Genomic DNA, 26,102 nt, shown 5'->3' with positions numbered 1-26,102 from the left:
GTGCTGACCCATCCACAGTGCAGCACCCCATCAGTGCTGACCCTCCCACAGTGCAGCACCCCATCAGTGCTGACCCTCCCACAGTGCAGCACCCCATCAGTGCTGACCCACCCACAGTGCAGCACCCCATCAGTGCTGACCCTCCCACAGTGCAGCACCCCATCAGTGCTGACCCTCCCACAGTGCAGCACCCCATCAGTGCTGACCCTCACACAGTGCAGCACCCCATCAGTGCTGACCCTGTGACAGTGCAACTCCCCATCAGTGCTGACCCTCCCACAGTGCAGCACCCCATCAGTGCTGACCCTCCCACAGTGCAGCACCCCATCAGTGCTGACCCTGTGACAGTGCAACTCCCCATCAGTGCTGACCCTCCCACAGTGCAGCACCCCATCAGTGCTGACCCACCCACAGTGCAGCACCCCATCAGTACTGACCCTCCCACAGTGCAGCACCCCATCAGTGCTGACCCTCCCACAGTGCAGCACCCCATCAGTGCTGACCCTCCTACAGTGCAGCTCCCCATCAGTGCTGACCCTCCCACAGTGCAACACCCCGTCAGTGCTGACCCTCCCACAGTGCAGCTCCCCATCAGTGCTGACCCACCCACAGTGCAGCACCCCATCAGTGCTGACCCTCCGACAGTGCAGCACCCCATCAGTGCTGACCCTCCGACAGTGCAGCACCCCATCAGTGCTGACCCTCCCACAGTGCAACACCCCATCAGTGCTGACCCTTCCACAGTGCAGCACCCCATCAGTGCTGACCCTCTGACAGTGCAGCACCCCATCAGTGCTGACCCTCCCACAGTGCAGCACCTCATCAGTGGGGACCCTCTGACAGTGCAGCACCCCATCAGTGCTGACCCACCCACAGTGCAGCACCCCATCAGTGCTGACCCTCCTACAGTGCAGCACCCCATCAGTGCTGACCCTCCGACAGTGCAGCTCCCCATCAGTGCTGACCCTCCCACAGTGCAGCACCCCATCAGTGCTGACCCTCCGACAGTGCAGCTCCCCATCAGTGCTGACCCTCCCACAGTGCAGCTCCCCATCAGCGCTGACCCTCCCACAGTGCAGCTCCCCATCAGCGCTGACCCTCCCACAGTGCAGCTCCCCATCAGTGCTGACCCACCCACAGTGCAGCACCCCATCAGTGCTGACCCTCCTACAGTGCAGCACCCCATCAGTGCTGACCCTCCCACAGTGCAGCTCCCCATCAGTGCTGACCCACCCACAGTGCAGCACCCCATCAGTGCTGACCCTCCCACAGTGCAGCACCCCATCAGTGCTGACCCTCCCACAGTGCAGCTCCCCATCAGTGCTGACCCTCCTACAGTGCAGCGCCCCATCAGTGCTGACCCTCCGACAGTGCAGCTCCCCATCAGTGCTGACCCTCCCACAGTGCAGCACCCCATCAGTGCTGACCCTCCCACAGTGCAGCTCCCCATCACCGCTGACCCTCCCACAGTGCAGCACCCCATCAGTGCTGACCCTCCGACAGTGCAGCTCCCCATCACCGCTGACCCACCCACAGTGCAGCACCCCATCAGTGCTGACCCTCCCACAGTGCAGCACCCCATCAGTGCTGACCCACTCACAGTGCAGCACCCCATCAGTGCTGACCCTGTGACAGTGCAACACCCCATCAGTGCTGACCCTCCCACAGTGCAGCACCCCATCAGTGCTGACCCTCCTACAGTGCAACACCCCATCAGTGCTGACCCTCTGACAGTGCAGCACCCCATCAGTGCTGACCCTCACACAGTGCAGCACCCCATCAGTGCTGACCCTCCCACAGTGCAGCACCCCATCAGTGCTGACCCTCTGACAGTGCAGCTCGCCATCAGTGCTGACCCTCCCACAGTGCAGCACCCCATCAGTGCTGACCCTCCCACAGTGCAGCACCCCATCAGTGCTGACCCACCCACCGTGCAGCTCCCCATCAGTGCTGACCCTCCCACAGTGCAGCACCCCATCAGTGCTGACCCTCCCACAGTGCAGCACCCCATCAGTGCTGACCCTCCCACAGTGCAGCCCCCCATCAGTGCTGACCCACCCACAGTGCAACACCCCATCAGTGGGGACCCTCTGACAGTGCAGCACCCCATCAGTGCTGACCCTCCCACAGTGCAACACCCCATCAGTGCTGACCCTCCCACAGTGCAGCACCCCATCAGTGCTGACCCTCCCACAGTGCAGCACCCCATCAGTGCTGACCCTCCCACAGTGCAGCTCCCCATCAGTGCTGACCCTCCCACAGTGCAACACCCCATCAGTGTTGACCCTCTGACAGTGCAGCACCCCATCAGTGCTGACCCATCCACAGTGCAGCACCCCATCAGTGTTGACCCTCTGACAGTGCAGCACCCCATCTGTGCTGACCCTCCCACAGTGCAGCACCCCATCAGTGGGGACCCTCTGACAGTGCAGCACCCCATCAGTGCTGACCCTCCCACAGTGCAGCACCCCATCAGTGCTGACCCTCCCACAGTGCAGCACCCCATCAGTGCTGACCCTCCCACAGTGCAGCACCCCATCAGTGCTGACCCTCCCACAGTGCAGCACCCCATCAGTGCTGACCCACCCACAGTGCAGCACCCCATCAGTGCTGACCCTCCTACAGTGCAGCACCCCATCAGTGCTGACCCATCCACAGTGCAGCACCCCATCAGTGCTGACCCTCCCACAGTGCAGCACCCCATCAGTGCTGACCCTCCCACAGTGCAGCACCCCATCAGTGCTGACCCACCCACAGTGCAGCACCCCATCAGTGCTGACCCTCCCACAGTGCAGCACCCCATCAGTGCTGACCCTCCCACAGTGCAGCACCCCATCAGTGCTGACCCACCCACAGTGCAGCACCCCATCAGTGCTGACCCACCCACAGTGCAGCACCCCATCAGTGCTGACCCTCACACAGTGCAGCACCCCATCAGTGCTGACCCTGTGACAGTGCAACTCCCCATCAGTGCTGACCCTCCCACAGTGCAGCACCCCATCAGTGCTGACCCTCCCACAGTGCAGCACCCCATCAGTGCTGACCCTGTGACAGTGCAACTCCCCATCAGTGCTGACCCTCCCACAGTGCAGCACCCCATCAGTGCTGACCCACCCACAGTGCAGCACCCCATCAGTGCTGACCCTCCCACAGTGCAGCACCCCATCAGTGCTGACCCTCCCACAGTGCAGCACCCCATCAGTGCTGACCCTCTGACAGTGCAGCTCCCCATCAGTGCTGACCCTCCCACAGTGCAGCACCCCATCAGTGCTGACCCTCCCACAGTGCAGCACCCCATCAGTGCTGACCCTCCCACAGTGCAGCACCCCATCAGTGCTGACCCACCCACAGTGCAGCACCCCATCAGTGCTGACCCTCCCACAGTGCAGCTCCCCATCAGTGCTGACCCACCCACAGTGCAACACCCCATCAGTGCTGACCCACCCACAGTGCAGCACCCCATCAGTGCTGACCCTCCTACAGTGCAGCACCCCATCAGCGCTGACCCTCCCACAGTGCAGCTCCCCATCAGTGCTGACCCTCCCACAGTGCAGCACCCCATCAGTGCTGACCCTCCCACATTGCAGCACCCCATCAGTGCTGACCCACCCACAGTGCAGCACCCCATCAGTGCTGACCCTCCCACATTGCAGCACCCCATCAGTGCTGACCCACCCACAGTGCAGCACCCCATCAGTGCTGACCCTCCCACAGTGCAACACCCCATCAGTGCTGACCCATCCACAGTGCAGCACCCCATCAGTGCTGACCCTCCGACAGTGCAGCACCCCATCAGTGCTGACCCTCCCACAGTGCAGCACCCAATCAGTGCTGACCCTCCCACAGTGCAGCACCCCATCAGTGCTGACCCACCCACAATGCAGCACCCCATCAGTGCTGACCCTCCCACAGTGCAGCACCCCATCAGTGCTGACCCTCCCACAGTGCAGCACCCCATCAGTGCTGAGCCACCCACAATGCAGCTCCCCATCAGTGCTGACCCTCCGACAGTGCAGCACCCCATCAGCGCTGACCCTCCCACAGTGCAGCACCCCATCAGTGCTGACCCTCCCACAGTGCAGCACCCCATCAGTGCTGACCCTCCTACAGTGCAGCACCCCATCAGTGCTGACCCTCCCACAGTGCAGCACCCCATCAGTGCTGACCCTCCCACAGTGCAGCACCCCATCAGTGCTGACCCTGTGACAGTGCAGCACCCCATCAGTGCTGACCCACCCACAGTGCAGCACCCCATCAGTGCTGCCCCTCCCACAGTGCAGCACCCCATCAGTGCTGACCCTGTGACAGTGCAACTCCCCATCAGTGCTGACCCTCCCACAGTGCAGCACCCCATCAGTGCTGACCCTCCCACAGTGCAGCCCCCCATCAGTGCTGACCCACCCACAGTGCAACACCCCATCAGTGGGGACCCTCTGACAGTGCAGCACCCCATCAGTGCTGACCCTCTGACAGTGCAGCTCCCCATCAGTGCTGACCCTCCCACAGTGCAGCACCCCATCAGTGCTGACCCTCCCACAGTGCAGCACCCCATCAGTGCTGACCCTCCCACAGTGCAGCACCCCATCAGTGCTGACCCTCCCACAGTGCACTACCCCATCAGTGCTGACCCACCCACAGTGCAGCACCCCATCAGTGCTGACCCACCCACAGTGCAGGACCCCATCAGTGCTGACCCTCCCACAGTGCAGCACCCCATCAGTGCTGACCCTCCCACAGTGCAGCTCCCCATCAGTGCTGACCCTCCCACAGTGCAGCACCCCATCAGTGCTGACCCACCCACAGTGCAGCACCCCATCAGCGCTGACCCTCCCACAGTGCAACACCCCATCAGTGCTGACCCTCCCACAGTGCAGCTCCCCATCAGTGCTGACCCTCCCACAGTGCAGCACCCCATCAGTGCTGACCCTCCCACAGTGCAGCACCCCATCAGTGCTTTCCCTCCCACAGTGCAGCATCCCATCAGTGCTGACCCTCCGACAGTGCAGCACCCCATCAGTGCTGACCCACCCACAGTGCAGCACCCCATCAGTGCTGACCCTCCCACAGTGCAGCTCCCCATCGGTGCTGACCCTCCCACAGTGCAGCACCCCATCAGTGCTGACCCACCCACAGTGCAGCTCCCCATCAGTGCTGACCCTCCCACAGTGCAGCACCCCATCAGTGCTGACCCACCCACAGTGCAGCTCCCCATCAGTGCTGACCCTCCCACAGTGCAGCACCCCATCAGTGCTGACCCTCCCACAGTGCAGCACCCCATCAGTGCTGACCCTCCCACAGTGCAGCACCCCATCAGTGCTGACCCTCCCACAGTGCAGCACCCCATCAGTGCTTACCCTCCCACAGTGCAGCACCCCATCAGTGCTGACCCACCCACAATGCAGCTCCCCATCAGTGCTGACCCTCCGACAGTGCAGCACCCCATCAGCGCTGACCCTCCCACAGTGCAGCTCCCCATCAGTGCTGACCCTCCCACAGTGCAGCACCCCATCAGCGCTGACCCTCCCACAGTGCAGCACCCCATCAGTGCTGACCCTCCTACAGTGCAGCACCCCATCAGCGCTGACCCTCCCACAGTGCAGCTCCCCATCAGTGCTGACCCTCCCACAGTGCAGCACCCCATCAGTGCTGACCCTGTGACAGTGCAGCACCCCATCAGTGCTGACCCTGTGACAGTGCAACTCCCCATCAGTGCTGACCCTCCCACAGTGCAGCACCCCATCAGTGCTGACCCACCCACAGTGCAGCACCCCATCAGTGCTGACCCTCCCACAGTGCAGCACCCCATCAGTGCTGACCCTCCCACAGTGCAGCACCCCATCAGTGGGGACCCTCTGACAGTGCAGCACCCCATCAGTGCTGACCCTCCCACAGTGCAGCACCCCATCAGTGCTGACCCGCCCACAGTGCAGCACCCCATCAGTGCTGACCCTCTGACAGTGCAGCACCCCATCAGTGCTGACCCTCCCACAGTGCAACACCCCATCAGTGCTGACCCTCCCACAGTGCAGCACCCCATCAGTGCTGACCCACCCACAGTGCAGCACCCCATCAGTGCTGACCCTCCCACAGTGCAGCACCCCATCAGTGCTGACCCTCCCACAGTGCAGCTCCCCATCAGCGCTGACCCTCCCACAGTGCAGCACCCCATCAGTGCTGACCCTCCCACAGTGCAGCACCCCATCAGTGCTGACCCACCCACAATGCAGCACCCCATCAGCGCTGACCCTCCCACAGTGCAGCACCCTCACTGCGCTGACCCTCGCACAGTGCAACACCCCATCAGTGCTGACCCTCCCACAGTGCAGCACCCCCACTGCGCTGACCCTCCGACTGTGCCCACTCCCTCAGCACTGAACCTCAATAAACGTGGAGCTCTCTCTGCATTGACCCTCACACAGTGCGGAGCTCTCTCAGTTTATACAAGCGCAGGAGAAGCACAGCAGGTCAAGCTGCATCCGAGGATAAGGAGAATCGACGTTTCAGGCAAAACCCCTTCATCAGGAATCATCATTCACACTGTCCTTTCCCCGCTCTCTCTGGGACCGGGGTGTGTTAGATACACTGTCCTTTCCCCCCTCTCTCTCTCTGGGACCGGGGTGTGTTAGATTCACTGTCCTTTCCCCCCTCTCTCTCTGGGACCGGGGTGTGTTAGATACACTGTCCTTTCCCCGCTCTCTCTCTGGGACCGGGGTGTGTTAGATACACTGTCCTTTCCCCCCTCTCTCTGGGACCGGGGTGTGTTAGATACACTGTCCTTTCCCTCCCCCTCTCTCTCTGGGACCGGGGTGTGTTAGATACACTGTCCTTTCCCTCCCCCTCTCTCTCTGGGACCGGGGTGTGTTAGATACACTGTCCTTCCCCCCCCCCCCTCTCTCTGGGACCGGGGTGTGTTAGATACACTGTCCTTTCCCCCCTCTCTCTCTCTGGGACCGGGGTGTGTTAGATACACTGTCCTTTCACCCCTCTCTCTGGGACCGGGGTGTGTTAGATACACTGTCCTTTCCCCCCTCTCTCTCTGGGACCGGGGTGTGTTAGATACACTGTCCTTTCCCCCCTCTCTCTCTGGGGCCGGGGTGTGTTAGATACACTGTCCTTTCCCCTCTCTCTCTCTGGGGCCGGGATGTGTTAGATACGCTGTCCTTTCCCCCCTCTCTCTCTGGGACCGGTGTGTTAGATACACTGTCCTTTCCCCCGTCTCTCTCTCTGGGACCGGGGTGTGTTAGATACACTGTCCTTTCCCTCCCCCTCTCTCTCTGGGACCGGGGTGTGTTAGATACACTGTCCTTTCCCCCCCCTCTCTCCCTGGGACCGGGGTGTGTTAGATCCACTGTCCTTTCCCCCTCCTCTCTCTCTGGGACCGGGGTGTGTTAGATACACTGTCCTTTCCCCCCCTCTCACTCTGGGACCGGGGTGTGTTAGATACACTGTCCTTTCCCCCCCCCTCTCTCTCTCTGGGACCGGGGTGTGTTAGATACACTGTCCTTTCCTCCTTCTCTCTCTCTGGGACCGGGGTGTGTTAGATACACTGTCCTTTCCCCCCTCTCTCTCTCTGGGACCGGGGTGTGTTAGATACACTGTCCTTTCCCCGCTCTCTCTCTGGGACCGGGGTGTGTTAGATACACTGTCCTTCCCGCCCCCCCCCCTCTCTCTGGGACCGGGGTGTGTTAGATACACTGTCCTTTCCCCCCTCTCTCTGGGACCGGGGTGTGTTAGATACACTGTCCTTTCCCCCCTCTCTCTGGGACCGGGGTGTGTTAGATACACTGTCCTTTCCCCCCCCTCTCTCTCTGGGACCGGGGTGTGTTAGATACACTGTCCTTTCCCCCCTCTCTCTCTGGGACCGGGGTGTGTTAGATACACTGTCCTTTCCCCCCTCTCTCTGGGACCGGGGTGTGTTAGATACACTGTCCTTTCCCCCCTCTCTCTCTGGGACCGGGGTGTGTTAGATACACTGTCCTTTCCCCCCTCTCTCTCTGGGGCCGGGGTGTGTTAGATACACTGTCCTTTCCCCTCTCTCTCTCTGGGGCCGGGATGTGTTAGATACGCTGTCCTTTCCCCCCTCTCTCTCTGGGACCGGGGTGTGTTAGATACACTGTCCTTTCCCCCGTCTCTCTCTCTGGGACCGGGGTGTGTTAGATACACTGTCCTTTCCCTCCCCCTCTCTCTCTGGGACCGGGGTGTGTTAGATACACTGTCCTTTCCCCCCCCTCTCTCCCTGGGACCGGGGTGTGTTAGATCCACTGTCCTTTCCCCCTCCTCTCTCTCTGGGACCGGGGTGTGTTAGATACACTGTCCTTTACCCCCCTCTCACTCTGGGACCGGGGTGTGTTAGATACACTGTCCTTTCCCCCCCCCTCTCTCTCTCTGGGACCGGGGTGTGTTAGATACACTGTCCTTTCCTCCTTCTCTCTCTCTGGGACCGGGGTGTGTTAGATACACTGTCCTTTCCCCCCCCTCTCTCTCTCTGGGACTGGGGTGTGTTAGATACACTGTCCTTTCCCCCCCTCTTTCTGGGATCGGGGTGTGTTAGATACACTGTCCTTTCCCCCCTCTCTCTCTCTGGGACTGGGGTGTGTTAGATACACTGTCCTTTCCCCCCCTCTCTCTCTCTCAGGGACCGGGGTGTGTTAGATACACTGCCCTCTCCCCCCTCCCTCTCTCTGGGGCCGGGGTGTGTTAGATACACTGTCCTTTCCCCCCCCCCCTCTCTCTCTGGGACCGGGGTGTGTTAGATACACTGTCCTTTCCCCCCTCTCTCTCTGGGACCGGGGTGTGTTAGATACACTGTCCTTTCCCCCCTCTCTCTCTGGGACCGGGGTGTGTTAGATACACTGTCCTTTCCCCCCTCTCTCTCTGGGACCGGGGTGTGTTAGATACACTGTCCTTTCCCCCCTCTCTCTCTGGGACCGGGGTGTGTTAGATACACTGTCCTTTCCCCCCTCTCTCTCTGGGACCGGGGTGTGTTAGATACACTGTCCTTTCCCCCCTCTCTCTCTCTGGGACCGGGGTGTGTTAGATACACTGTCCTTTCCCCCCTCTCTCTCTGGGACCGGGGTGTGTTAGATACACTGTCCTTTCCCCCCTCTCTCTCTGGGACCAGGGTGTGTTAGATACACTGTCCTTTCCCCCCACTCTCTCTCTGGGACCGGGGTGTGTTAGATACACTGTCCTTTCCCCCCCCCCTCTCTCTCTGGGACCAGGGTGTGTTAGATACACTGTCCTTTCCCTCCTCTCTCTGGGACCGGGGTGTGTTAGATACACTGTCCTTTCCCCCCCCCCTCTCTCTCTGGGACCCGGATGTGTTAGATACACTGTCCTTTCCCCCCTCTCTCTCTCTGGGACCGGGGTGTGTTAGATACACTGTCCTTTCCCCCCCCCCCTCTCTCTCTGGGACCGGGGTGTGTTAGATACACTGTCCTTTCCCCCCTCTCTCTCTGGGACCGGGGTGTGTTAGATACACTGTCCTTTCCCCCGTCTCTCTCTCTGGGACCGGGGTGTGTTAGATACACTGTCCTTTCCCCCCTCCCTCTCTCTGCGACCGGGGTGTGTTAGATACACTGTCCTTTCCCCCCTCCTCTCTCTCTGGGACCGAGGTGTGTTAGATACACTGTCCTTTCCCCCCTCTCTCTCTCTCTGGGACCGGGGTGTGTTAGATACACTGTCCTTTCCCCCCTCTCTCTCTGGGACCGGGGTGTGTTAGATACACTGTCCTTTCCCCCCTCTCTCTCTCTGGGACCGGGGTGTGTTAGATACACTGTCCTTTCCCCTCTCTCTCTCTGGGACCGGGGTGTGTTAGATACACTGTCCTTTCCCCCCTCTCTCTCTGGGACCGGGGTGTGTTAGATACACTGTCCTTTCCCCTCTCTCTCTCTGGGACCGGGGTGTGTTAGATACACTGTCCTTTCCCCCCCTCTCTCTCTGGGACCGGGGTGTGTTAGATACACTGTCCTTTCCCCCCCTCTCTCTCTGGGACCGGGGTGTGTTAGATACACTGTCCTTTCCCCCTCTCTCTCTCTGGGACCGGGGTGTGTTAGATACACTGTCCTTTCCCCCCTCTCTCTCTGGGACCGGGGTGTGTTAGATACACTGTCCTTTCCCCTCTCTCTCTCTGGGACCGGGGTGTGTTAGATACACTGTCCTTTCCCCCCTCTCTCTCTGGGACCGGGGTGTGTTAGATACACTGTCCTTTCCCCCCTCTCTCTCTCTGGGACCGGGGTGTGTTAGATACACTGTCCTTTCCCCCCTCTCTCTCTGGGACCGGGGTGTGTTAGATACACTGTCCTTTCCCCCCCCTCTCTCTCTGGGACCGGGGTGTGTTAGATACACTGTCCTTTCCCCCCTCTCTCTCTGGGACCGGGGTGTGTTAGATACACTGTCCTTTCCCCCCTCTCTCCCTCTGGGACTGGGGTGTGTTTGTTCCTTTGAGATTGTCTCAAACTTTGCTGTCAGCTAACAGCACGGCTTCATGATGGAAATGGATGTTTGTATTGCAGTGTTTACAACGGGTTTCTACCTTCGGGCTGAACATGGCGACTGGTGAATAGTTGGAGAGTGTGTCGCAGTTGGAGAGTGTGTCGCAGTTGGAGAGCGTGTCGCAGTTGGAGAGCGTGTCGCAGTTGGAGAGTGTGTCACAGTTGGAGAGCGTGGTGCAGTTGGAGAGTGTGTCACAGTTGGAGAGTGTGACACAGTTGGAGAGTGTGTCGCAGTTGGAGAGTGTGACACAGTTGGAGAGCGTGTCGCAGTTGGAGAGCATGTCGCAGTTGGAGAGTGTGACACAGTTGGAGAGTGTGACACAGTTGGAGAGCGTGTCGCAGTTGGAGAGTGTGACACAGTTGGAGAGCGTGTCGCAGTTGGAGAGTGTGACACAGTTGGAGAGTGTGACACAGTTGGAGAGCGTGTCGCAGTTGGAGAGTGTGACACAGTTGGAGAGTGTGTCACAGTTGGAGAGTGTGTCACAGTTGGAGAGCGTGGTGCAGTTGGAGAGTGTGACACAGTTGGAGAGCGTGTCGCAGTTGGAGAGTGTGTCGCAGTTGGAGAGTGTGTCACAGTTGGAGAGTGTGTCACAGTTGGAGAGTGTGTCACAGTTGGAGAGCGTGTCGCAGTTGGAGAGTGTGACACAGTTGGAGAGTGTGTCACAGTTGGAGAGTGTGTCACAGTTGGAGAGTGTGTCACAGTTGGAGAGCGTGGTGCAGTTGGAGAGTGTGACACAGTTGGAGAGCGTGTCGCAGTTGGAGAGTGTGTCGCAGTTGGAGAGTGTGTCACAGTTGGAGAGTGTGACACAGTTGGAGAGCGTGTCGCAGTTGGAGAGTGTGTCGCAGTTGGAGAGTGTGACACAGTTGGAGAGTGTGACACAGTTGGAGAGCGTGTCGCAGTTGGAGAGTGTGACACAGTTGGAGAGTGTGTCACAGTTGGAGAGTGTGTCGCAGTTGGAGAGTGTGACACAGTTGGAGAGTGTGACACAGTTGGAGAGCGTGTCGCAGTTGGAGAGTGTGACACAGTTGGAGAGCGTGTCGCAGTTGGAGAGTGTGACACAGTTGGAGAGTGTGTCACAGTTGGAGAGTGTGTCACAGTTGGAGAGTGTGACACAGTTGGAGAGTGTGACACAGTTGGAGAGCGTGTCGCAGTTGGAGAGTGTGACACAGTTGGAGAGTGTGACACAGTTGGAGAGTGTGTCACAGTTGGAGAGCGTGTCGCAGTTGGAGAGTGTGACACAGTTGGAGAGTGTGACACAGTTGGAGAGCGTGTCGCAGTTGGAGAGCGTGTCACAGTTGGAGAGCGTGTCGCAGTTGGAGAGTGTGTCGCAGTTGGAGAGTGTGACACAGTTGGAGAGCGTGTCGCAGTTGGAGAGCGTGTCGCAGTTGGAGAGTGTGACACAGTTGGAGAGCGTGTCGCAGTTGGAGAGCGTGTCGCAGTTGGAGAGTGTGACACAGTTGGAGAGCGTGTCACAGTTGGAGAGTGTGACACAGTTGGAGAGCGTGTCGCAGTTGGAGAGTGTGACACAGTTGGAGAGTGTGACACAGTTGGAGAGTGTGACACAGTTGGAGAGTGTGTCGCAGTTGGAGAGTGTGTCACAGTTGGAGAGTGTGACACAGTTGGAGAGTGTGACACAGTTGGAGAGCGTGTCACAGTTGGAGAGTGTGTCACAGTTGGAGAGTGTGACACAGTTGGAGAGCGTGTCGCAGTTGGAGAGTGTGACACAGTTGGAGAGCGTGTCGCAGTTGGAGAGCGTGTCGCAGTTGGAGAGCGTGTCGCAGTTGGAGAGCGTGACACAGTTGGAGAGTGTGACACAGTTGGAGAGCGTGTCACAGTTGGAGAGTGTGACACAGTTGGAGAGTGTGACACAGTTGGAGAGTGTGTCGCAGTTGGAGAGTGTGACACAGTTGGAGAGTGTGACACAGTTGGAGAGTGTGGTGCAGTTGGAGAGCGTGTCGCAGTTGGAGAGTGTGTCGCAGTTGGAGAGCGTGGTGCAGTTGGAGAGCGTGACACAGTTGGAGAGTGTGTCGCAGTTGGAGAGTGTGTCGCAGTTGGAGAGTGTGACACAGTTGGAGAGTGTGTCACAGTTGGAGAGTGTGTCGCAGTTGGAGAGTGTGACACAGTTGGAGAGTGTGACACAGTTGGAGAGTGTGTCACAGTTGGAGAGTGTGTCGCAGTTGGAGAGTGTGTCACAGTTGGAGAGCGTGACACAGTTGGAGAGTGTGTCACAGTTGGAGAGTGTGTCACAGTTGGAGAGCGTGACACAGTTGGAGAGTGTGTCGCAGTTGGAGAGCGTGGTGCAGTTGGAGAGCGTGGTGCAGTTGGAGAGTGTGACACAGTTGGAGAGTGTGACACAGTTGGAGAGTGTGTCACAGTTGGAGAGCGTGTCACAGTTGGAGAGTGTGTCACAGTTGGAGAGCGTGACACAGTTGGAGAGTGTGTCGCAGTTGGAGAGTGTGTCGCAGTTGGAGAGCGTGGTGCAGTTGGAGAGTGTGTCACAGTTGGAGAGCGTGACACAGTTGGAGAGTGTGTCGCAGTTGGAGAGTGTGACACAGTTGGAGAGTGTGACACAGTTGGAGAGTGTGTCACAGTTGGAGAGTGTGTCGCAGTTGGAGAGCGTGGTGCAGTTGGAGAGTGTGTCACAGTTGGAGAGTGTGTCGCAGTTGGAGAGTGTGTCACAGTTGGAGAGCGTGTCGCAGTTGGAGAGCGTGTCACAGTTGGAGAGTGTGTCGCAGTTGGAGAGTGTGTCACAGTTGGAGAGCGTGTCGCAGTTGGAGAGTGTGTCACAGTTGGAGAGCGTGTCGCAGTTGGAGAGCGTGTCGCAGTTGGAGAGTGTGACACAGTTGGAGAGTGTGTCACAGTTGGAGAGCGTGTCGCAGTTGGAGAGTGTGTCACAGTTGGAGAGCGTGTCGCAGTTGGAGAGCGTGTCGCAGTTGGAGAGTGTGTCGCAGTTGGAGAGTGTGTCACAGTTGGAGAGTGTGACACAGTTGGAGAGTGTGTCACAGTTGGAGAGCGTGTCGCAGTTGGAGAGTGTGTCACAGTTGGAGAGTGTGTCACAGTTGGAGAGTGTGTCACAGTTGGAGAGTGTGTCACAGTTGGAGAGCGTGTCGCAGTTGGAGAGTGTGTCACAGTTGGAGAGTGTGTCACAGTTGGAGAGCGTGTCGCAGTTGGAGAGTGTGTCGCAGTTGGAGAGTGTGTCGCAGTTGGAGAGCGTGTCGCAGTTGGAGAGTGTGTCACAGTTGGAGAGTGTGTCACAGTTGGAGAGCGTGTCACAGTTGGAGAGTGTGACACAGTTGGAGAGCGTGTCGCAGTTGGAGAGCGTGTCGCAGTTGGAGAGTGTGACACAGTTGGAGAGTGTGTCACAGTTGGAGAGCGTGTCGCAGTTGGAGAGTGTGTCACAGTTGGAGAGTGTGTCACAGTTGGAGAGTGTGTCACAGTTGGAGAGCGTGTCGCAGTTGGAGAGTGTGTCGCAGTTGGAGAGTGTGTCGCAGTTGGAGAGCGTGTCGCAGTTGGAGAGTGTGTCACAGTTGGAGAGTGTGTCACAGTTGGAGAGCGTGTCACAGTTGGAGAGTGTGTCGCAGTTGGAGAGTGTGTCACAGTTGGAGAGCGTGTCGCAGTTGGAGAGTGTGTCACAGTTGGAGAGCGTGTCGCAGTTGGAGAGTGTGTCGCAGTTGGAGAGTGTGTCGCAGTTGGAGAGCGTGTCGCAGTTGGAGAGTGTGTCACAGTTGGAGAGTGTGTCACAGTTGGAGAGCGTGTCACAGTTGGAGAGTGTGTCGCAGTTGGAGAGTGTGTCGCAGTTGGAGAGTGTGTCACAGTTGGAGAGTGTGGTGCAGTTGGAGAGCGTGGTGCAGTTGGAGAGTGTGTCGCAGTTGGAGAGTGTGTCGCAGTTGGAGAGTGTGGTGCAGTTGGAGAGCGTGTCACAGTTGGAGAGCGTGTCGCAGTTGGAGAGCGTGTCGCAGTTGGAGAGTGTGTCACAGTTGGAGAGTGTGTCACAGTTGGAGAGCGTGTCGCAGTTGGAGAGTGTGTCACAGTTGGAGAGTGTGTCACAGTTGGAGAGTGTGTCACAGTTGGAGAGTGTGTCACAGTTGGAGAGCGTGTCGCAGTTGGAGAGTGTGTCACAGTTGGAGAGTGTGTCACAGTTGGAGAGTGTGTCGCAGTTGGAGAGTGTGGTGCAGTTGGAGAGTGTGACACAGTTGGAGAGTGTGACACAGTTGGAGAGCGTGTCACAGTTGGAGAGTGTGTCGCAGTTGGAGAGTGTGGTGCAGTTGGAGAGTGTGACACAGTTGGAGAGTGTGACACAGTTGGAGAGCGTGACACAGTTGGAGAGCGTGTCACAGTTGGAGAGTGTGTCACAGTTGGAGAGTGTGTCGCAGTTGGAGAGTGTGTCGCAGTTGGAGAGCGTGGTGCAGTTGGAGAGCGTGACACAGTTGGAGAGTGTGTCGCAGTTGGAGAACGTGTCACAGTTGGAGAGTGTGTCACAGTTGGAGAGTGTGTCACAGTTGGAGAGTGTGTCGCAGTTGGAGAGTGTGTCACAGTTGGAGAGCGTGACACAGTTGGAGAGTGTGTCACAGTTGGAGAGCGTGACACAGTTGGAGAGCGTGTCACAGTTGGAGAGCGTGACACAGTTGGAGAGCGTGTCACAGTTGGAGAGTGTGTCGCAGTTGGAGAGCGTGGTGCAGTTGGAGAGTGTGTCACAGTTGGAGAGCGTGTCGCAGTTGGAGAGCGTGTCGCAGTTGGAGAGCGTGTCACAGTTGGAGAGTGTGACACAGTTGGAGAGTGTGTCACAGTTGGAGAGTGTGTCGCAGTTGGAGAGCGTGGTGCAGTTGGAGAGCGTGTCACAGTTGGAGAGTGTGACACAGTTGGAGAGCGTGTCGCAGTTGGAGAGCGTGTCACAGTTGGAGAGTGTGTCGCAGTTGGAGAGCGTGGTGCAGTTGGAGAGCGTGTCGCAGTTGGAGAGTGTGTCACAGTTGGAGAGCGTGTCGCAGTTGGAGAGCGTGTCACAGTTGGAGAGTGTGTCACAGTTGGAGAGTGTGACACAGTTGGAGAGCGTGTCGCAGTTGGAGAGTGTGTCACAGTTGGAGAGTGTGGTGCAGTTGGAGAGCGTGTCACAGTTGGAGAGTGTGACACAGTTGGAGAGTGTGTCACAGTTGGAGAGTGTGACACAGTTGGAGAGCGTGTCGCAGTTGGAGAGTGTGTCACAGTTGGAGAGTGTGGTGCAGTTGGAGAGCGTGTCACAGTTGGAGAGTGTGACACAGTTGGAGAGCGTGTCGCAGTTGGAGAGTGTGTCACAGTTGGAGAGTGTGGTGCAGTTGGAGAGTGTGACACAGTTGGAGAGCGTGTCGCAGTTGGAGAGCGTGTCACAGTTGGAGAGCGTGGTGCAGTTGGAGAGTGTGTCACAGTTGGAGAGCGTGTCGCAGTTGGAGAGCGTGTCGCAGTTGGAGAGCGTGTCACAGTTGGAGAGCGTGGTGCAGTTGGAGAGTGTGTCACAGTTGGAGAGCGTGTCGCAGTTGGAGAGCGTGTCGCAGTTGGAGAGCGTGTCACAGTTGGAGAGCGTGTCGCAGTTGGAGAGCGTGTCGCAGTTGGAGAGCGTGTCACAGTTGGAGAGTGTGTCGCAGTTGGAGAGCGTGTCGCAGTTGGAGAGCGTGTCACAGTTGGAGAGCGTGTCGCAGTTGGAGAGTGTGTCACAGTTGGAGAGTGTGTCACAGTTGGAGAGCGTGTCGCAGTTGGAGAGCGTGTCGCAGTTGGAGAGCGTGTCGCAGTTGGAGAGCGTGTCGCAGTTGGAGAGCGTGTCGCAGTTGGAGAGTGTGTCACAGTTGGAGAGTGTGTCGCAGTTGGAGAGCGTGTCGCAGTTGGAGAGCGTGTCGCAGTTGGAGAGCGTGTCGCAGTTGGAGAGCGTGTCACAGTTGGAGAGTGTGTCACAGTTGGAGAGTGTGTCACAGTTGGAGAGTGTGTCACAGTTGGAGAGTGTGTCGCAGTTGGAGAGTGTGTCACAGTTGGAGAGTGTGTCACAGTTGGAGAGTGTGTCACAGTTGGAGAGTGTGTCACAGTTGGAGAGCGTGTCACAGTTGGAGAGCGTGTCGCAGTTGGAGAGTGTGTCACAGTTGGAGAGCGTGGTGCAGTTGGAGAGTGTGTCACAGTTGGAGAGCGTGGTGCAGTTGGAGAGTGTGTCGCAGTTGGAGAGCGTGTCGCAGTTGGAGAGTGTGTCGCAGTTGGAGAGTGTGTCACAGTTGGAGAGTGTGTCACAGTTGGAGAGCGTGTCACAGTTGGAGAGCGTGTCGCAGTTGGAGAGCGTGTCACAGTTGGAGAGCGTGTCGCAGTTGGAGAGTGTGTCACAGTTGGAGAGTGTGTCACAGTTGGAGAGTGTGTCACAGTTGGAGAGTGTGTCGCAGTTGGAGAGTGTGTCACAGTTGGAGAGTGTGTCACAGTTGGAGAGCGTGTCACAGTTGGAGAGCGTGGTGCAGTTGGAGAGTGTGTCGCAGTTGGAGAGTGTGTCGCAGTTGGAGAGTGTGTCACAGTTGGAGAGCGTGTCGCAGTTGGAGAGTGTGTCACAGTTGGAGAGTGTGTCACAGTTGGAGAGTGTGTCGCAGTTGGAGAGTGTGTCACAGTTGGAGAGTGTGTCGCAGTTGGAGAGTGTGTCACAGTTGGAGAGCGTGTCGCAGTTGGAGAGTGTGTCACAGTTGGAGAGTGTGTCGCAGTTGGAGAGTGTGTCGCAGTTGGAGAGCGTGTCGCAGTTGGAGAGTGTGTCACAGTTGGAGAGTGTGTCACAGTTGGAGAGTGTGTCACAGTTGGAGAGTGTGTCGCAGTTGGAGAGTGTGTCGCAGTTGGAGAGTGTGTCGCAGTTGGAGAGTGTGACACAGTTGGAGAGTGTGTCGCAGTTGGAGAGTGTGGTGCAGTTGGAGAGTGTGTCACAGTTGGAGAGCGTGTCGCAGTTGGAGAGCGTGTCACAGTTGGAGAGCGTGTCGCAGTTGGAGAGCGTGTCACAGTTGGAGAGTGTGGTGCAGTTGGAGAGCGTGTCACAGTTGGAGAGTGTGTCGCAGTTGGAGAGTGTGTCGCAGTTGGAGAGTGTGTCGCAGTTGGAGAGTGTGTCACAGTTGGAGAGCGTGTCGCAGTTGGAGAGTGTGTCACAGTTGGAGAGCGTGTCGCAGTTGGAGAGCGTGTCACAGTTGGAGAGTGTGTCGCAGTTGGAGAGTGTGTCACAGTTGGAGAGTGTGTCACAGTTGGAGAGTGTGTCACAGTTGGAGAGTGTGTCGCAGTTGGAGAGCGTGTCGCAGTTGGAGAGTGTGTCACAGTTGGAGAGTGTGTCACAGTTGGAGAGTGTGTCACAGTTGGAGAGTGTGTCGCAGTTGGAGAGCGTGTCGCAGTTGGAGAGCGTGTCACAGTTGGAGAGCGTGTCGCAGTTGGAGAGTGTGTCACAGTTGGAGAGCGTGTCGCAGTTGGAGAGCGTGTCACAGTTGGAGAGTGTGGTGCAGTTGGAGAGCGTGTCACAGTTGGAGAGTGTGTCGCAGTTGGAGAGTGTGTCGCAGTTGGAGAGTGTGTCGCAGTTGGAGAGTGTGTCACAGTTGGAGAGCGTGTCGCAGTTGGAGAGTGTGTCACAGTTGGAGAGCGTGTCGCAGTTGGAGAGCGTGTCACAGTTGGAGAGCGTGTCGCAGTTGGAGAGTGTGTCGCAGTTGGAGAGTGTGTCGCAGTTGGAGAGTGTGTCGCAGTTGGAGAGTGTGTCGCAGTTGGAGAGTGTGTCGCAGTTGGAGAGCGTGTCACAGTTGGAGAGCGTGTCACAGTTGGAGAGCGTGTCGCAGTTGGAGAGTGTGACACAGTTGGAGAGTGTGACACAGTTGGAGAGTGTGTCACAGTTGGAGAGTGTGTCACAGTTGGAGAGCGTGGTGCAGTTGGAGAGTGTGACACAGTTGGAGAGTGTGTCACAGTTGGAGAGCGTGTCGCAGTTGGAGAGCGTGTCGCAGTTGGAGAGTGTGTCACAGTTGGAGAGTGTGTCACAGTTGGAGAGTGTGTCACAGTTGGAGAGTGTGTCGCAGTTGGAGAGTGTGACACAGTTGGAGAGTGTGTCGCAGTTGGAGAGTGTGTCACAGTTGGAGAGTGTGTCACAGTTGGAGAGCGTGGTGCAGTTGGAGAGTGTGACACAGTTGGAGAGTGTGTCGCAGTTGGAGAGTGTGACACAGTTGGAGAGTGTGACACAGTTGGAGAGTGTGTCGCAGTTGGAGAGCGTGTCGCAGTTGGAGAGCGTGTCACAGTTGGAGAGCGTGGTGCAGTTGGAGAGTGTGTCACAGTTGGAGAGTGTGACACAGTTGGAGAGTGTGTCGCAGTTGGAGAGTGTGTCACAGTTGGAGAGTGTGTCACAGTTGGAGAGTGTGTCACAGTTGGAGAGTGTGTCACAGTTGGAGGGCGTGTCGCAGTTGGAGAGTGTGTCACAGTTGGAGAGTGTGACACAGTTGGAGAGTGTGTCGCAGTTGGAGAGTGTGTCACAGTTGGAGAGTGTGTCACAGTTGGAGAGTGTGTCACAGTTGGAGAGCGTGGTGCAGTTGGAGAGTGTGTCACAGTTGGAGAGTGTGACACAGTTGGAGAGTGTGTCGCAGTTGGAGAGTGTGTCACAGTTGGAGAGTGTGTCACAGTTGGAGAGTGTGTCGCAGTTGGAGAGCGTGTCACAGTTGGAGAGCGTGTCGCAGTTGGAGAGCGTGTCACAGTTGGAGAGCGTGTCGCAGTTGGAGAGTGTGTCGCCGTTGGAGAGTGTGTCACAGTTGGAGAGTGTGTCACAGTTGGAGAGCGTGTCGCAGTTGGAGAGTGTGTCACAGTTGGAGAGCGTGTCACAGTTGGAGAGCGTGTCGCAGTTGGAGAGTGTGTCGCCGTTGGAGAGTGTGACACAGTTGGAGAGTGTGTCGCAGTTGGAGAGCGTGGTGCAGTTGGAGAGTGTGACACAGTTGGAGAGTGTGACACAGTTGGAGAGTGTGTCGCAGTTGGAGAGCGTGTCGCAGTTGGAGAGTGTGTCACAGTTGGAGAGTGTGACACAGTTGGAGAGTGTGACACAGTTGGAGAGTGTGTCACAGTTGGAGAGTGTGACACAGTTGGAGAGTGTGACACAGTTGGAGAGTGTGACACAGTTGGAGAGTGTGTCGCAGTTGGAGAGTGTGTCGCAGTTGGAGAGCGTGTCACAGTTGGAGAGCGTGTCGCAGTTGGAGAGCGTGGTGCAGTTGGAGAGTGTGTCACAGTTGGAGAGTGTGTCACAGTTGGAGAGTGTGACACAGTTGGAGAGTGTGACACAGTTGGAGAGTGTGTCACAGTTGGAGAGCGTGTCGCAGTTGGAGAGCGTGTCACAGTTGGAGAGCGTGGTGCAGTTGGAGAGTGTGTCACAGTTGGAGAGTGTGACACAGTTGGAGAGTGTGTCGCAGTTGGAGAGTGTGTCACAGTTGGAGAGTGTGTCACAGTTGGAGAGTGTGTCACAGTTGGAGAGCGTGGTGCAGTTGGAGAGTGTGTCGCAGTTGGAGAGCGTGTCACAGTTGGAGAGTGTGACACAGTTGGAGAGTGTGTCGCAGTTGGAGAGCGTGTCACAGTTGGAGAGCGTGTCGCAGTTGGAGAGCGTGTCACAGTTGGAGAGTGTGACACAGTTGGAGAGCGTGTCGCAGTTGGAGAGCGTGTCACAGTTGGAGAGTGTGTCGCAGTTGGAGAGTGTGTCGCAGTTGGAGAGCGTGTCACAGTTGGAGAGCGTGTCGCAGTTGGAGAGTGTGTCACAGTTGGAGAGTGTGTCGCAGTTGGAGAGTGTGACACAGTTGGAGAGCGTGTCGCAGTTGGAGAGCGTGTCACAGTTGGAGAGTGTGTCGCAGTTGGAGAGTGTGTCGCAGTTGGAGAGCGTGTCACAGTTGGAGAGTGTGTCGCAGTTGGAGAGCGTGTCGCAGTTGGAGAGTGTGTCACAGTTGGAGAGTGTGTCACAGTTGGAGAGTGTGTCACAGTTGGAGAGCGTGTCACAGTTGGAGAGCGTGTCGCAGTTGGAGAGTGTGTCACAGTTGGAGAGTGTGTCGCAGTTGGAGAGCGTGTCGCAGTTGGAGAGTGTGTCACAGTTGGAGAGTGTGACACAGTTGGAGAGCGTGTCACAGTTGGAGAGCGTGTCGCAGTTGGAGAGCGTGTCGCAGTTGGAGAGTGTGTCGCCGTTGGAGAGTGTGACACAGTTGGAGAGTGTGTCACAGTTGGAGAGTGTGTCGCAGTTGGAGAGTGTGTCACAGTTGGAGAGTGTGTCGCCGTTGGAGAGTGTGACACAGTTGGAGAGTGTGTCACAGTTGGAGAGTGTGACACAGTTGGAGAGCGTGTCACAGTTGGAGAGCGTGTCGCAGTTGGAGAGCGTGTCACAGTTGGAGAGTGTGTCACAGTTGGAGAGTGTGACACAGTTGGAGAGCGTGACAGAGTTGGAGAGTGTGACACAGTTGGAGAGTGTGTCGCAGTTGGAGAGCGTGGTGCAGTTGGAGAGTGTGTCACAGTTGGAGAGTGTGTCGCCGTTGGAGAGTGTGACACAGTTGGAGAGTGTGTCACAGTTGGAGAGCGTGTCGCAGTTGGAGAGTGTGTCACAGTTGGAGAGTGTGTCACAGTTGGAGAGTGTGACACAGTTGGAGAGTGTGGTGCAGTTGGAGAGCGTGACAGAGTTGGAGAGTGTGACACAGTTGGAGAGTGTGTCACAGTTGGAGAGTGTGTCACAGTTGGAGAGTGTGTCACAGTTGGAGAGTGTGTCACAGTTGGAGAGCGTGTCGCAGTTGGAGAGTGTGACACAGTTGGAGAGTGTGACACAGTTGGAGAGCGTGGTGCAGTTGGAGAGTGTGACAGAGTTGGAGAACTTTACAGTGGAAGCAGGAGATGAGTCAGTGGCCTCGATCCTTGGACTTTCAGAGAGTGGGACAGATTCCTTCGATGTTTTGCAGTTAATTTCTATGCTCAAGCCTGACGCCCTGAACACATTTGTCCAGACAGTCCAGAAGCAGTTGGAGAAGTTTGAGTGGGTGGTGCTCCAAATTGCGGTGACCGGTGAACCCACGAGTGGAACGTCATCCTTCATTAACTCATTACGGTGTGTTCCGGATAATGAGATGGGAGCTGCTCCTACTGGGGTATCAGTCACGGTACCAACTGTGTATAAATTCCCAAACAACAACACGCTGGAAATCTGGCAACTCCCTGGTACTGGGGCTCCGGGTTTTCAAGCAGCCAAATATCTGAAACGTGTGAATTTTGACCAGTATGATTTGTTGTTAATCCTCAGCGCAGATCGTTTTACAGAGAACGATCTGTCCCTGGCCGAAGCAGTTCGCAAAAGGGAGAAGAAGGTCTATTTTGTCTGCACCGAAACAGACAGTGACCCACCTGTTGCTGAGCAGCACAAGGCCGCCCTGTCTGACCCTAATCTGACCCAAAAGGTGGAACCTCCTAATGTGTACCGCGTTTCCGGTTGGAAACTGGAGAAATACGACTTTGGGAATTTGCTGCTGACCCTGGCAGGGGACCTCTCGGGTGTGAAGAAACGCGCCTTTCTGTTTGCTGTCCCCAGTGTCACCGCCGAGATCATAGAGCAGAAGAAAGTGCTCATGATGAATGAAATTCAGAAGTTAGCTCTCAAGTCAGCTGTGGCGGCTGTACTGTCCATCCCAGGGCTTTCTGACGCATGCGACATTACCCAGTTGGTCAGCGCGCTCTCCTCTTACCGCAAGGCCTTTGGGCTGGACGAAGATTCCCTCAGGCGGCTGGCAAAGAGGGTGGGGAAAACGCCAGAGGTCCTGCGCTCCGTCGTGAGGTCCACGTTTGGGTTGGAGGTGACTGCGAATGTTGTCAAGAAGAAGGTGGTGAAGACCGCAGGATCAGGGAGGCTGTTGGCCACCTTTTTGAACTTTGTGCCAGTGGTCGGGCAGATGGGATCAGCGACACTGACTTACAATCATACCTTCACCATGTTGGAGACAGCTGTGAGAGAGATGGCAGAGGACAGCAAGAGGCTGCTGCACAAGGCCTTGCCACCAAATGCACCGTGACTGGAGAACAGGAACGAACAAATACACAGACACACACACAGATCGGCACTCACACTGGTCAACACACACACAGACATACACACACAGAGCAACAGTCACACGCACACACAGGCACACACAGTGATCGACAGTCACACACACACAGGCACACACAGTGATCGACAGTCACGCACACACAGGCACACAGTGATCGACAGTCACACACACTGACATACACACACTGCGTGACAGTCACACACACTGACATACACACACTGAGCAACAGTCTCACACACACACACTGAGTGACAGTCACACACACACAGACATACATACACTGAGCGACAGTCACACACTGACACACACACAGGCACACACAGTGATTGACAGTCACACACACTGACATACACAAACTGAGCGACAGTCACACACACTGACACACACAGTGATCGGCAGTCACACACACTGACACAAACATGCACAGTGATCGACAGTCACACACTGACACACACACACAGGCACACGCATTGAGCGACAGTCTCACACACACACTGGCACACACACTGAGCGACAGTCACACACACACAGGCACACATAGTGATCAACAGTCACACACGCTGACATACACATACTGAGTGCCAGTCACACACACAGACATACACACACAGAGCAACAGTCACACACACCCACAGGCACACACAGTGATCGACAGTCACACACACACACAGGCACACACAGTGATCGACAGTCACACACACTGACATACACACACTGCGTGACAGTCACATACACTGACACACACACACTGAGCGACAGACACACACACTGACACACACTGAGCGACAGTCACACACACACAACAACACACAGTGATCGACAGTCACACACGCTGACATACACACTGAGTGACAGTCACACACACTGACATACACACACTGACAGTCACACACACTGACATACACACACTGCGCAACAGACACACACACTGACACACACACAGTGATCGGCAGTCACACACACTGACACAATCAGGCACAGTGATCGACGGTCACACACACACTGACACACACAGGCACACACATTGAGCGACAGTCTCACACACACTGACAGACACACTGAGCGACAGTCACACACACACACAGGCACACACAGTGATCGACAGTCACACACACTGACATATACACACTGAGTGACAGTCACACACACTGACATTCACACACTGAGCGACAGTCACACACACACAGGCATACACACACTGAGCAACAGGCACACACAGCGATCGACAGTCACACACGCTGGCATACACACAGTGAGTGACAGTCACACATGCTGAAATACACACACTGAGCGACAGTCACACACTCACAGGCACACACAGTGATCGACAGTCACGCACACTGACATACACACACTGAGCGACAAATACACACACTGACACACACTGAGTGACAGTCACACACACACAGACATACACACACTGAGCGACAGTCACACACTGACATACACACACAGGCACACACAGTGATTGACAGTCACACACACTGACATACACAAACTGAGCGACAGTCACACACACTGAAACACACACAGTGATCGGCAGTCACACACACTGACACAAACAGGCACAGTGATCGACAGTCACACACACACTGACACACACAGGCACACACATTGAGCGACAGTCTCACACACACTGGCACACACACTGAGCGACAGTCACACACACAGGCACACACAGTGATCGACAGTCTCACACACGCTGACATACGCACACTGAGTGACAGTCACACACACTGACATACACACACTGAGCAACAGTCACACGCACTGACACACACACACAGAGTGATCGGCAGTCACACATACTGACACAAACAGGCACAGTGATCGACAGTCACACACACACAGGCGCACACATTGAGCGACAGTCTCACACACACTGACAGACACACTGAGTGACAGGCACACACACTGATCGACAGTCACACACACTGACATACACACACTGAGTGACAGTCACACACGCTGACATACACACACAGAGCAACAGTCACACACACACAGGCACACACAGTGATCGACAGTCACACACACTGACACACACACTGAGCGACAGTCACACACACACAGCCACACACAGTGATCGACAGTTACACACACAGACATACACACACTGAGTGACAATCACACACACTGACATACACACACTGAGTGACAGTCATACACACAGACATACACACACTGAGCGACAGACAGACACACACACACACAGGCATATACAGTGATTGACAGTCACACACATTGACATACACACTGAGTGACAGTCACATACACTGACATACACACATTGAGTGACAGTCACACACACAGGCACACACAGTGATCGACAGTCACACATACTGACATACACACACTGAGTGACAGTCACACATACACACAGGCTCACACAGTGATCGACAGTCACACACACTGACACACACACACTGAGTGACAGTCACACACACACACAGGCACACACACTGAGCGACAGTCACACACACTGACACACACACACTGACACACACAGATCAACAGTCACACACACAGGCACAGTGATCGACAGTCACACACACACTGACACACACACAGGCACACACATTGAGCGACAGTCTCTCACTGACACACACACAAGCACACACCGTGATTGACAGTCACACACTGGCATACACTGAGCGACAGTCTCTCTCACACACACACACTGAGCGACAGTCACACACACACACAGGCACACACTGATCGATGCACACACTCTGATGGATATACAGACACACACAGATTGACACATGCACACAGACACTGATAATGATATACATACTCAGAACCCACATATACATTAATACACACACAGACACTCAAAGTGACACTGACACAGAGTGACACATGCACACACTGACAACTACAGTGATACTGATCCATACGATGACACAGACACTCAGACACATACATTGATGCAGACACACACAGACATCCACACTGACACACAGTGATATTGATACACACAGACACCCACACTGACACACAGCCACAGTGACACACAGAGAGAGAATGCGAGACAGAGAGAGAGAGGAGAAACTGAGAGAGGGAGACAGGTTGTGTGTAAATGGGAGTAAAGGTGTTTCTATGGGGGATTGTGTGTAATTGGGAGTAATGGTGTTTCTGTGGGGATTGTGTGTAATTGGGAGTAAAGGTGTTTCTGTGGGGGATTGTGTGTAATTGGGAGTAATGGTGTTTCTGTGGGGGATTGTGTGTAATTGGGAGTAATGGTGTTTCTGTGGGGGATTGTGTGTAATTGGGAGTAATGGTGTTTCTGTGGGGGATTGTGTGTAATTGGGAGTAATGGTGTTTCTGTGGGGGATTGTGTGTAATTGGGAGTAATGGTGTTTCTGTGGGGGATTGTGTGTAATTGGGAGTAATGGTGTTTCTGTGGGGGATTGTGTGTAATTGGGAGTAATGGTGTTTCTGTGGGGGATTGTGTGTAATTGGGAGTAATGGTGTTTCTGTGGGGGATTGTGTGTAATTGGGAGTAATGGTGTTTCTGTGGGGGATTGTGTGTAATTGGGAGTAATGGTGTTTCTGTGG

The 26,102-nt window shown here is 56.1% G+C and overlaps 1 protein-coding gene across 1 annotated transcript; it reads left to right on the top strand.

The window, feature by feature from the left end:
- Positions 1-10,486: 10,486 nt before the first annotated feature.
- LOC122546841 (interferon-inducible GTPase 5-like) lies at positions 10,487-23,498 on the top strand. The gene is made up of 2 exons (XM_087981907.1): positions 10,487-10,501; positions 21,276-23,498. The coding sequence occupies exons 1-2, from the start codon at positions 10,487-10,489 to the stop codon at positions 22,503-22,505; spliced, it is 1,245 nt and encodes a 414-aa protein (XP_087838033.1). The 3' UTR covers positions 22,506-23,498.
- Positions 23,499-26,102: the final 2,604 nt, after the last annotated feature.

Source organism: Chiloscyllium plagiosum, unplaced genomic scaffold (assembly GCF_037043375.1).
Source record: "Chiloscyllium plagiosum isolate Xiang-an unplaced genomic scaffold, Cpla_swu_hap1 HiC_scaffold_41, whole genome shotgun sequence".
NCBI lineage: Eukaryota > Metazoa > Chordata > Chondrichthyes > Orectolobiformes > Hemiscylliidae > Chiloscyllium > Chiloscyllium plagiosum.
Note: the sequence above shows the minus strand (reverse complement) of the source record. Positions and strands in the feature narration are given on the sequence as shown.